Genomic DNA, 13,593 nt, shown 5'->3' on the forward strand with positions numbered 1-13,593 from the left:
TTTTGATACTTAAGTTTCAGCGCAACTTTTAAGTCAACATAAAAACATCTTCCATTTCCTCCATTAATTCTCAGAAGATAACACCCCACACCCTCCCACCCTACATATTTTTAGCATTCTATTCCTCTCTGAAATATCACATTTTAGAAGTTAAATGGGTTTTAAATGCCATTTCATGTTGACTTAACTGTAAATCATTGGCTGCAGTGTGGGTAATTACGACTCAGCTAAATTATTATGATTTAATGGCAAATTCTCACATTATGCAAATTGATAGCCAATTACACAGTGCTCCTTCAGGAGAAGACCAGAAAACAATTAGCCATGAGACTTTTAAGTGAACATCTAAACCATCACGTTGCAGATCAGCACTATAAAATATCAGATGGTGTCAGCAAATCTGAAGAAAAGACCATAAACCGTTGACATTCAGACATTTTTGGGGCCACTGTTGATATTCAATAATGACACATTTCAAACAAATTAACTGATGCGTATGTTTAGATGTGATTGAGAGCCGACACACACCATGTTTTCTGAGTTCTGTTCACTTTATTTGTGGAATAGACTTTACACCTCTGTGCTTTTGATATCTAACTCTTTAATCTCCTACCGGGAGCCGTTTCATCCAACACCCCCTGCCGAAAATGAGCAGGAGCCTGACCAATTACTAAATTTACCACTTCACACTACTTTATGAAGCTGAAGAGAGAGAGAGAGAAACAGACAGAACCAAAACTAACGTAAAAATAACTTAGGAATAATGCTTGTAAACAGAGTAACAAACATATTTTCATCACAGTCAAGTGCAAATTTGCATTCCTCCTTTTTTGTACTAATTTCCACATACAATTGTATCTTTCACTTCTGTTCTGTAGTAAAAAATAATTACACTATTATTGCCTGTCTCATTGCTGCTTATGATTTTTAAATAAACATTAACAGATGAGCTTTAAAAACAAATTAGAGAAATGCTTCACTGGACCGTTACATAGCCGTGTTCGATGCATAAGCTATTGAATAAAATAGCTAGCTAGGTTTTAAAGGTTACACTTAATTACCAATCCAAATGAAAAATAAGTTGAAGTGACTCTAATTACTGCAGTAAAACTCGATGACAGTGGTAAACGCCCTCCATTCGCTTTAAAATGCTATAGAAACCTTTCATTTTCCCATGGGAGGAAACACATAAAAATACCTACAACGGTATCCATGCATATCTGTGATCAAATAACACAAGTCCTTCCCAGTCACCCATCACACACACTCACACACACACTCAATGCCGACCTCAGATTTTTGCAAAGAACATGCCTGAATGTTTTTTTTTATGTTTATCGTTCTTTTTTTCTAATGTGCACATCTGGTGCAACACGTTTGATCATTAATACTCTGTAAATATCATCTTTTTTCATCAATGTCGAGAAAGAAAACAGGACAAACGAAAAAGAGGTAAAAGAAGTACCATGCAAAAGTATGTGAGAGTAGCATGTTGGCGGCTCCATTCTCTGCCATGGTATCTACTATACAACAACATGCATGTTTGGGTCGGAAATCTCCTCATCTTTTTTTGTGGGGTTTTGAAGATGCATGTGATCTAAAGAGGTATGATACAAATATTGATACATATACACCACCTCCTTCATCTCGGCCATTCTATTTTTCCCTGCAAAGATCTACGGGTTCGATATATCGATGTACTTTACGATAATTTACGCCTTTTGTAATCTCTCCTGCAACTGTATTACGCAGTGGACGTATAGGCATTATTCCTGCTTGTTGAAACATTGCATATCTTTAAAAGTAAAAGGCCTTCTGTGCCACTACAACTGCTGATTTATCGTAAAATGCGACTGAGTTCATCTTTTCAATCTCCCCCAAACGCGTACCGTCAGTCTTGCGTGAATTGTCCGGGGTCACAAAAAGCACGTCAGCTCATGCGAGTCCACATCGAATTGTCGATTTTGGAATGAAGCAGATTTGTTACGAGATGCACTTTGTCTTTTCTGTGGCGTTTGCAATCTTTCCTGGGAGAAGCCTGCATCACTTCCTTTCCTTTGTGCAGTAGGGGATGCTTGTGTGCTTGTGGCGGTTATAAGGAGGAGATCTTCACTGTCTCATGGGTGAAGAAAGTAGAGCGAGAGTTGCGTAAGATTCCGGGAATGGCAGGAGAGGGCGGCAGACTCTCATCAGGGGTGTTGGCGGGTGGGGTGGGTATACTGATTATAGCCGCTGTGAAATCCCGATCCTCACAGTTTAGCTTCAGGTCTTCTGTCCGGGCGTTGAGACTGGAGCGGCTGTTTGGATGCACACACACACACACACACACACACACACACACACACACACACACACATACACAAGAAAGAGATATAGGTGAGATGAGATATCATCTTAATCGATACAGAAGTTATTGCTCAAACTCTCATCAGGGGTGTTGGCGGGTGGGGTGGGTATACTGATTATAGCCGCTGTGAAATCCCGATCCTCACAGTTTAGCTTCAGGTCTTCTGTCCGGGCGTTGAGACTGGAGCGGCTGTTTGGATGCACACACACACACACACACACACACACACACACACACACACACACATTCACAAGAAAAAGTTATAGGTTAGATGAGATATCATCTTAATCGTTACAGAAGTTATTGCTCAACCACAATTTTTGTTGTAGTTATGTACATAAAAATAGTAAAAATTAAACTGTGATATTAGTCTAACAAGCTTTACTCAGAGTATAATTTTCTTTAGAATTTATTGTTAATTTTTGTATTAAATATTGCCAACTTCATTTTTATATAAATTATGTTCTATGACAAAAAAGAAAAGAAAAAAATAAGAGAATAATTTATCATCTTTACAAACCTTAAGAAAAATGTCAAGAAATATTATTAAAGTCATAATAAGAAAGGAATAAACTATTTTGCATAAAAATATGAATTCAAAACAAATCTCATATTTATTACTGTATGAATAAATATGAAAATAAAATATTTATAATTATTTAAAATATACAATTATGAAATATAAAAATTTGTATTAGTTATATATACATTATTATTTATTTAATTATGTATTTATATAACTTCCCCTAAATTATATATAAATGATAAATCAATATAAATTATTTTACAACTACTTTATAATTGTGTGTTTGTGTGTGTATACATTTTCATGAAATAATTACATATTTTTTATTATACATTTTTTACTATATAATTGTGTGTGTTATACATTTTATGAAATAATGACATTTCAAATTATAATTATTTCTAATTATAAACTATTAAAATCATAATTATTTAATTATTTTTCATTTATATTATATCATATTAATTTATATAATATTTAAAGTATATATTAATTACATGTAGTAAGTAACAATTGTAGATATAAATTTTGGTAGTATTAGTAAAATAAAATATTTTTCTAGATAAATAGGAAACAAATGAAATAATGATTTAATTATGAAATAGTAAACAATTAAATTATATATATTTAATTATATTTATATAATTAAATATACAATTAAATATATATATATATATATACATACAATTTAATTTTTTTTATAAATTATTATATATTTATTCCATAACTATGCATTTATATAATTCTCTATTATATTATATAAAGGATAAATCACTAAGAATTATTGTAATTATAAATTATTGGTAGCATTAGCAAAAATATCATTGTGTCTGGACTGGTTAATTTTTTTATTCTATGTTCTATCACAGTAATGAGAACTTTTTTAATTGTAATAATGCAAAAATTCATAATGGCTTTAATAATACTTTTCCTTTTCTTTATGTGAATAAATCATCAGGGTCTGTGTGATGTCGTACCTTTGGGGTCCAGCAGAGGTTTTGTGCACTTGCAGAGTGTCCAGCTCCTGTATGCTGCCCCTGCTCACAGATACGGTGGAGTTGGCGAGGCGGATGGCTCTTCTCTTACCCCTGCGGGGGCAGCAGGACGTCGACACCCCCTGCTGGCTGGAAATGGAAGTGCTGCGGCTCGTGCGATAGCCCACCGACTCAGTCATACACATCTCACTGAACGTCAGCTCGTCTGTGAACTCATGGCTCTGTTAGAAATACAGGAGGAAATGCTTCATTTAGGATATTTTGAACAAGAAATATGTCATAATTTGTGTCCAGTAACAGACTGAGCTGTACTTACTGTTGTCTTTTCCAGACAATGCAGCAGGTGATGGTGTTGGTGCTCAAAGGAAGATCTGTTCTTCAGACACAGAGCGTTGTCGCTGTTTCGATCCTGAGAGATAAAAACACAACAAGAGTTTATTTAGGACGATCCATAAAAACCATGTCTTTAGATAACAGCAACTCACCTTAAAACATCAATCTAAAGTGGACACAAATCTATTTAAAGAGACCACAACTATTTACAGCCTTCAGAGGATGTTAACATCAGCATGACTTAAGGTTTATTTTTGTTAAAGAACAAAAGTTCACTAAACATTTTGTTCACTGTCATCTCCGAAGTAGAATGGCTGGATATGTTTTATTTATATATATATATATAAATATAACCTACAGAAATATTGCTATCGATTAATTCCACAAAACAATTTTGTCCTCAGAGCAAAGTTCAACCTTTTGGTTAGAATTTGGCCTTATTATTATAAACTCTTGTTATTGTTATTATGGACTCTAATGGGAATTAGTCATATATGTCAGTGTGGTCAATTTTTACCCAAATAATTAAAATAAATAAAATATAATACTGTATTTTCTATAATAATAATAATAACAACAACAACAATAATAATAATACATTCTGTATAAATATAAATGTTCAAAAGATGTTATATATATAGAGAGAGAGAGAAAATGCACTTTTATTTATTTACATACTAAGGCAAGTATTATAATAAGAAAATTAAAATAATGTATAATTATTATTAATCAGTTATACTTACTGTAGCAACTGGCACATAATAATATTAATGCATTATGATGATCATTTTTATTAATATTAATCCTGTACTTCATATATATATATATATATTAAATTATAGACTTATTGTATTCTATTTATATATGTATTTTAATATAAGTTCAAAAGAACATTTATTTGACAGAAAGCTTTGGTAATATTCTAAGTGTATTTACTGTCCGTTTATATGTAAATTGGCAATTTGAAATACAGATATAACTGTAAATTTCCAATTTGAGTGTTTTTTAAGTAGATGTGAAACAACCACACAATATCATTGAGAAAAAAAGTTGCCATTTTTCTATAGCTACAGTAAAAAAAAAATTAAATACAGACCAAATATGTACATGAAAAACTGCTAAATATGATCCAAAACAGTCAGCAATGTAGTGAGTTAGGCAGTGACCATGTTGTGTGACTTTGGCATTCTGGGAGATTTAATTTCTGTTCCTGCCAAACTTGTTGCTATGATACATTTCAGAATGTGAGCTGCTGTTCTGTGCACTTTTATCCCATAATTACTGGAAAAACACATTATTGAACTGCTTTGAACATGGCACTGGCTCACTGTGGGTTAAAAGCGTCATTGCCCTCATGTCACTTGTGATTTGACCTTGCTTCACCACTCAACTAACTCTCGAGACAGACCGCTGTCCCTGATGCCACGCACACGTATCCGGTAACCTCTTTAACCTCTGGTTGTAAAACGATCACATGCGAGGAAGTCGTGTCCTGAAGAACAAGTCTCTCAAGAAAACATCAGTCCCAGCATCTCCCTTTTATGCCTCCTGATACCATCTGGCCCCTGAGCTCTTTGTAGCTCACGGCAAGGTGGTTTATCGCCATTCCGGCCGCCGTCTAGATGCAGCCCATCGGAGGCCTTTAAAGCAGCCGATCTTATCGAGAAAACAGAGGACGGGCCGTTCGGAGTGGCTCTGAAAGCCAGGAACAGCTCTGTCCGCCACGCAGGTAATGCCCCGTCAGCCGAAACCAAGGATGACTGAGGGAGTCGGGGCAGATAAGATCACCAATATCTGGACCTAAGTACAATTAGGTTTGTTTTTGCTCAACTAAAAGTCCTAAGTAGAATGGCATGACGCAGCTACGCCGGCGAAAACATTCGAGAAAGTTTTATTACGTAAAACGTGAGTGGGAGCAAAAAGCAATTCCTCTTCTCAGATGGAAAAACATAAACTTCTCAGTCCTTTTGTGGCCCAACCAGGAACATAATACAAAGCATTTCACTCCCATCTAATTCAACACGGGAACTACATTTAAAAACGCCCCAAAGCGCAAGTGTGTGAGCAAACAAATTCTAGAGAGCTGTTTCGATAAAGAATCCACTACGTTATCTTGACTCGCAACAATGCGATACGTCCTTCGGTGCAGCGCCAAATGAGAAAATTAAAGAATCTCAATTTGTCTTAATCTATTTCCTGTTTGACCGAGGAACCCAAAGTGAATTTCTCTGCCTCCCAATCGCAGGTACGCCAGCAATAAATCCCAAATAAATACATTTCAGTCCAATCCACAGGCAGCAATGCTCTCTTCCCGAACACTTCATCAGGAGAAGAGATTTGCCTCCCTGCGGAGGAACCTCAGAGGGTATTAAACCATCAATCACTGACAATTCCATTGTTAAAAAAGCGCTGATAGGGACGTCACATTAACAACACAATTTTCTCAGTGGAGACAAGAGATACAGCCATTGGATGACAGAACTACCCATGATTAGCATCTATGCAGACTGTACTGGTGTAATAAAATAAATTTAAAAAACCATGCATCACAATGCAGGAGTCTAAAAGCTCCAAGGTTAGATAAGATCAAGAAATCTAACAGGTCACTGGCTTTTGTAAATCATAACACAAACTTAAAAAAGATGCTTTTAATGATGATGACAATGCTGTAATTTTCAGGGTGATTGCTTGGTTGTTCATAAGCAGTTGCTTACTGGTTAAAAAGTCAGATGAGTTACCTAAATACAGGATTACGTTAAATACTTTTTACTATTTAAAATGTATTATTATTATTATTAATAAAGTAAATATAATACTATATTTAGTGGTGCTTACTAATGCAAGGATAATTATGATTGATAAAAAATACTAATAATAATCATAATAAATTGTACTTATTATTATTATTATAGAATAATATACAATATTATATTTAGTGGTGATTACTAAGGCAAGTATCATTTACTTAAAAATAATTTTACTATTGTTGTTATTACTATATATTATACATGTATTTTATTAATAAGTTTATATCAATTATTGTTAATAATAATAATACTTAACCACAACTAAATAAAATGCTGTATTTTGCATGAAGGGTTATTTTGATCTATAATTTTATTTTAAATTAATTTGAACATTTCAGTCAATACATTGAAACTATTAAATGTAGTGCCACTAGCGATTATAACTTATCATTTATAACAGGTAAATTATACATAAATCATTTCCTAATGTCCTTTCATCAAAGGTCAAGACTCGCACAGACTCTTGAGTGCTGAATAACATTGTGCAGAGACGAAAGTAAGACCTACGTAGAAATTCAAAGCCAGAACAGGCTGAAGAGTTGAAAAAAAGCCTTCGTCTGGTTTATAAATAGCACTGCAGGCCTGTTAGTAATGGGTTTATAGATCCACGTTGAAAAAAATACCCCCTCACTTGGGGATTGTAAATATTGGATTATTGTGGGTTTCACAACCTGAGAAGATTCCGGAGAACTACCTGCTGCATTAGTAAAGACGCGAATTGAATCTCACTCTCACTTTGAATACAGCTACTTTTTCTGCGTGGTGAAGATGGATTTCAGCAGTGGGAAAAGGTGTGTTGATGGACTAGAGCTCTGCTTTAATCCCTGCAGTTATGATCTGATAATCTGACAGGCCACGAGTCTGCGGCAGATACGATTTCAAGACCAACACAACACACTTCAAAAAATCCTGCAAGCTGGAAATCCTGCTTTTAAGAAACAGAAGAACATAAAAGAAGTTATCTAGCTTAGTTATCTGACAGCAGTGGTCAACATTCACATTCATTTTATGGAAAAGAAGATTGGACAATCATACAAAAAAATTAAGTCAAACACAATTGGAACAAAATGAGGGTGAGTAAATAATGACCGAACTTTCTTTTTTGGGTGAACTATCCCTTTAAACTTAAGCTACCTTTAAATTGATTATGAATAGGTGCTAAGTAAGTAAAATAGTACTTTTTAGGTTAAACTTAGGTTTTATTAGAGGTTGTTACTAAGGAAACACCATGCATGTGCACAGGGTGCGAACTACGGGGGAGCTCGGCTCCCCTTAATAAGACATGGGGTCCCCTGAAAACGTGATTTGTGAAATTTTGGGGGGTCTCAAAAAATATTGACAATGTGTTATTTTGACGAGCAATTTCAGTTTTGTGTAATGTGATCATTGTGGATTATTATGTGTAAAATTGCAAAAATATCATTCATTCATGCATGACGGCGATTTAAACCTAATTCACTTCAATAAAGATAACTATACATGCTATTCTTGTCATGAGCATCAAGGTGTGGGGGTCCTGCGGTGCAAATTCCACTCATGTTTAGTACATGTTAACTCAAAGATTCGTAGAAAAAATATAAACGTTGGACTCTGTGGTCGATTCTGTGTTAAGGTAAGGCATGTTATTCGCAATTATGTGTTGTGGCTGGGTTGTTATAGGTCTGCCTGACTCTCGATGTCTTAGGCCTAATTGAACAGAGGAATTATGGTATTCTTCTGTAGCCTGACGACGAGTAACTTTAACCGTTGTTCATGTGAACTCAAAGACAGCCTGATGCTTTGTTTATAGACTATTTGTGGGTGGCTGTTTGTTGTTTCACCTATCAATTCGTGTCGATAAAGTATAATAGGGTAAATCCTATATAGTGCTTGCACTTGTAGCTGTTACGTATCTTTGTAAATCAGTGTAAGCCCTCTTTTGAGGCACGCGCAAGCGCACAAACCCCCTTGTTATAAAAAAAGAAAGTGGGCTCCCCCAAAGTCCACGGTATAGTTCAAACACTGCATGTGCATACTTGAACAAACCCCAACAAATGCTCATTAAACTTAAAAAAAAAAAAATTAATCTAAGATAAAGATAAGACTTTCTTAAAACAAGAAAAATGATCCGTGAATGGGGTAAGAAAAGAAGATATTGTTTTCCCTTTGAATTTTGTTTATTCTTCCCCATTTTTTTTTTACTTCATTCACAGATTTTCCCCTTTTGTTTTAAGCATAAATTCACTCCATTTTAGTACATTTTCAGAAAACAAAATTGAATATGTTAAGTTATTTTACATAAATATATCTTCATTTAAAAATGTTTAAATATTTGTACTGGAAAACAAGATAAAATACTAAGGCCCCGTTCACACAGAGATGCGTTTAGCTGTATACGCATACATTTTGTATTGTATAGGAGTTTCGTCCACACAGATCTGGCGTTTTGGGAGAGTGAACCCGATATATTTTGAAACCGGGTCCCAGAGTGGATCAATCGGAAACCGCCGCCCTTGCGTTTTCATGTGGTCAGCGAATCCGTATATTTTCTGAAACGATGACGTCATCGGCCCACGTCTCGCCCCTAGTCAGACACCACTACTTCACGTAACAGCAACAAAAACATGAACAAACACTGAACAATTGTCTTTTTATTAACTAACATTAACACAGATTAATAAATGTATTGTTCCATGTTCGTTTGTACACCGCGCGCAAGGTTTATGCGCATAGTCCAAGTCTTCTTCTCCGTTTTTAGTGTATCTCTGTGGCAGATATTTCTTGAGACGAGGGCAAAAAAAAGATCGGATTGGCAAAGCTCTGGCTTTCCTAAGTAAGGAAAGATTTTTGCAGTGCTACTACACGGTTTGCATGGCAAATGATAAAACATAAAATCCCACACACTTCCACTAAATGACTTGGGCCAGTAAACAGCCACTTAGAAACCAGCCTAGCAACAACCCAGAACACCTTAGCAACCACCCACAACACCTTAGCATCATGCTGGCATGTCTGCATGATCAGTCCCTATATTTTCTTCAGAAATCATAGGCTAATCATAAGGTTTGCTTTTATTCTTTCTTCTAAGTAACTTTGAATTTATGTTAAACAAATGGGAAAATCCATGCACTGTTATTTACAAAGTGTATCTTCATTTTCCGCTCTTAACTGTGAAGTTATTCTATATTCAGGATGTATTACAAGAGCAACACGATCAACGACAAGCGCAGTAAACTCACCCTGGAGCAAGAGGAACTGCAACGAGTGCAATAATTACATAAAACCACAGAGATATTTAAATAGGTTTGTTTTCCCTGGGATGACTGCAGAATAATGATAACCAGGGCTTCCTCATTAAGGCAGTGATTGGAAAAGGCCAAGAGATTGTTTCTATTGGAATAAACATTGTACTTAATATCACTTAATGCAGAGGAGAAAATGCCATTTGAGAATTTTAAAGGGATAGTTCACCCCAAAATGAAAATCCTGCCATAATTTATTCACACTCATGCCATTCCAAACCTTGTGTTCCACTAAAAAAAAAGAAAGTCTTTTTCTTTCTTTTGTGGAACATAAAAGAAGACATTTTGAAGAATGTTGGTAACTAGACAGTTTCAGTTCCCATTGACTTCCTTTGTAAAATACTATGGAATGGGAACCAAAATTGCCAACATTCTTCAAAATATCAGGATTTTTGTTCAGCAGAAATAAAAAGAAATGCATACAGGAACACAAAAGAAGATATTTTGAAGAATAAACTTTTGTGGTTCCTTTTGACTTCCAATTGTACTGAAAAAAAGCTATGTATACTTAGTATACTACTGTATAATATACTAAGTCAACTGAAATTGTTTGGTTACCAACATTCTAAAAAATATTGTCTTTTTTTGTTACAGGAACACAAAAGAAGATATTTTAAAGAATGTTTATAACTAAACAATTTTGGTTCCCACCGACTTCCATTGCATGGAAAGAAAATACTTTGGACGTCAATGGGAACCGAAACTTTTTGATTATCAACATTCTTCAAAATATCATCTTCTGTATTCAGCAGAAAAAAAGAAATGCATACAGGAACACAAAATAAGATATTCTGAAGAATGTTGGTAACTAAACAGTTTTGGTTCCCATTGACTTTCATTGTACGGACAAAAAACAAACAAACAAAAAAATATAATGGAAGTCAATGGGAACCAAAAGTCTTTGGCTATTGACATTCTTAAAAATATCTTGTTTTGTGTTAAGCAGGGGGAAAAAATCATACAAAAGAAGATATTTTGTAGAATTTTGGTAACCAAACGGTTTTGATTCCCATTGAATTCCATTGTATGGACAAGGATGCTATACAAGTCGATGGGAACCAAAACTGATTATCAACATTCTTCAAAATCTCCTCTTCTGTATTCAGCACAAGAAAATAAATGCATACATGAACACAAAACAAGATATTTTACAGAACGTTGGCAACAGTTTTGGTTCACTGTATGGACCAAAAATACTATGGAAGTCAATGGGAACTGAAACGGTTATCAACATTCTTCAAAATAAATTCCTTTGTGTTCAGCAGAAGAAAGAAAGTCATGAAGTTCTCTCAATGACATGAAGGTGGGTAAATGACAGAATATTCATTTTCTCATAGCGTACCCAACATGCCGGAAGGAGAAGTAAAGGAGGTAAAGTGCCTCATAAAATGACCCTGGAAGGAGAACCAGGTCAAAACGAAATTTTCCTAGATCTCCAATTCTTACATGACTCCAGATGGTGTAGTTATGGCATCTACCAGCAGGAGGCTAACCGAACCGTGCTAACCTGAACCTGACCCCTTGAAAAAAAGTCGTCCGGGGGGTTATTACTAAGATAAGCGTCAAGTGAACCGACTCACCTTAAAGGATCTCTGTAATTACTGCCGTGCATCCCACCTGTCCGGCATCACCTGCCTTTTATTCCCTGTTGTTAATTGCTATTTCCTCACAGCAAGGACGTGGCGCCCCGGGCACAGCCCTCAAACCACGTTTAGCTGACTCTGAATGTCAGCGGCCATATGAAAAAGCTGTTATTACAAGGCACTTGTGGGACTGTTGCATTCTCAGAGGCCAAATGACTGACCTTTACGCATACTGTAACACTGTTTGACGAGATCGGAAAGACCGTATCGTTAATATCTCAGAAATCTGTTCTGTGCTTAGCAGCACGCTGGCAGCTGAATAATATACTGTACTTTTTACAAGCTGCTGTGAATATGAATATTTTGATGCTGGAGCTGAGATTCTCTTGTTGCTGGGTTCCACTGTGATTTAATGTGTTGTATTAAACTTTTATAGTTTAATGCTTTTAAAATCTGAGGAATTAGATTTCTGTTGCAGTTCTGAGCTGTGAAAATTTCACATTATTAATGGACAAAGACATTTAATATTTTAAAGATGACAGATCTTTGGCAATTTTTAAACAGAATGAAAATAAATTTACCCTCATGCTTTTCCAAACCTGTAGGACTTTATTTTTCTGTGTAACATGGGGAAAAATCTGAGGATATCTGGGGGCGTAAACGACATTGGACCCCATTCACTTTCGTTGTATTGTATTGTCGCTCCAAACCTATATGACTTCAGTTTTATGTAGAACACACAAAACAAAGCAAAACAAAAACAAAAACAAAACAAACGTGGAAATTTGGAGTGCATCAGCACTGGTCCCCATTGACTTTCATTGTATTGATGAAAAATGTATTTTCAAAATATCTTCTTTTGTGTTCCACAGAAATTCAGAATTGTCATCTTCAGGTGAATTGGTGAAAATGTATGTATTCAAGACAAAAAAACTTCAACTTGGCCAGTAATGTCCAGTAATGAAAATTAATTTACACTAATGCTACTCCAAACCTGTATTTTTTTTCTGTAGAGCACATATACAAAAAAACATATTTTGAAGAACTTTGGGTCACAAAAACACACACACAATCTTCATTCGTGTTCCACAGAAAGAAAGAAAGTCAGGTTTGAATCAACATGAAGGTGAGTAAAAAAAAAAATAAAAAAAAAAAATTATATATATATATATTTATTTATTTATAGAAAGTCAGGTGTATATATATATAGATAGATAGATAGATAGATAGATAGATAGATAGATAGATAGATAGATAGATAGATAGATAGATAGATAGATAGATAATCGGCACGGCTGTGATTCGGCTGTAGGCACGAGGTGTAAAGTCTGTAAAGTCATACAGGTTTGGATCAACACGGAGAGTAAATAATGACAAAATTATCATCTTCAGGTGAATTGTCCCTTTGAGTATATTGAGCAAAATGTATGTATGCACATTACAGCTTGGCCAGTGATGTGCATGAATTGTTGTGAGATTTTTCATTCTTAAATTTGCTGTCAGGCGAGATGCTCCTGTTAGCCTCTAAACAGAAAACCATCTTATTATGGAAGATCCAATATCAAACATTTCTGCTGGAGAATCACTGCAGCATCTATTACACTCTATGTAAGTAGACACAATACTAACTGTAGTTGAGAGAACACAACGATTCTTTTTCAGCAATACGACTTCCCAAAATACACACAAATATTACCGTCTATATCTCCATAGACTCATAA

The 13,593-nt window shown here is 35.1% G+C and overlaps 1 protein-coding gene across 1 annotated transcript in view; it reads right to left on the reverse strand.

Annotated features, from left to right (window-relative positions):
* Positions 1 to 584: 584 nt before the first annotated feature.
* The window catches only part of LOC107601760 (potassium voltage-gated channel subfamily D member 1-like), a 70,601-nt gene continuing 57,592 nt past the window's right edge, over positions 585 to 13,593 (reverse strand). The window contains exons 4-6 of the mRNA XM_016294048.1: positions 4,185 to 4,277; positions 3,851 to 4,089; positions 585 to 2,297 (exon numbers count right to left, since the gene is read on the reverse strand). Coding sequence (XP_016149534.1) covers positions 2,093 to 2,297; positions 3,851 to 4,089; positions 4,185 to 4,277 — 537 coding nt within the window. The 3' untranslated portion in view covers positions 585 to 2,092. The remainder of the gene's footprint in view (positions 2,298 to 3,850; positions 4,090 to 4,184; positions 4,278 to 13,593) is intronic.

Source organism: Sinocyclocheilus grahami, unplaced genomic scaffold (assembly GCF_001515645.1).
Source record: "Sinocyclocheilus grahami isolate Dianchi unplaced genomic scaffold, SAMN03320097.WGS_v1.1 scaffold312.1, whole genome shotgun sequence".
Taxonomy (NCBI): domain Eukaryota; kingdom Metazoa; phylum Chordata; class Actinopteri; order Cypriniformes; family Cyprinidae; genus Sinocyclocheilus; species Sinocyclocheilus grahami.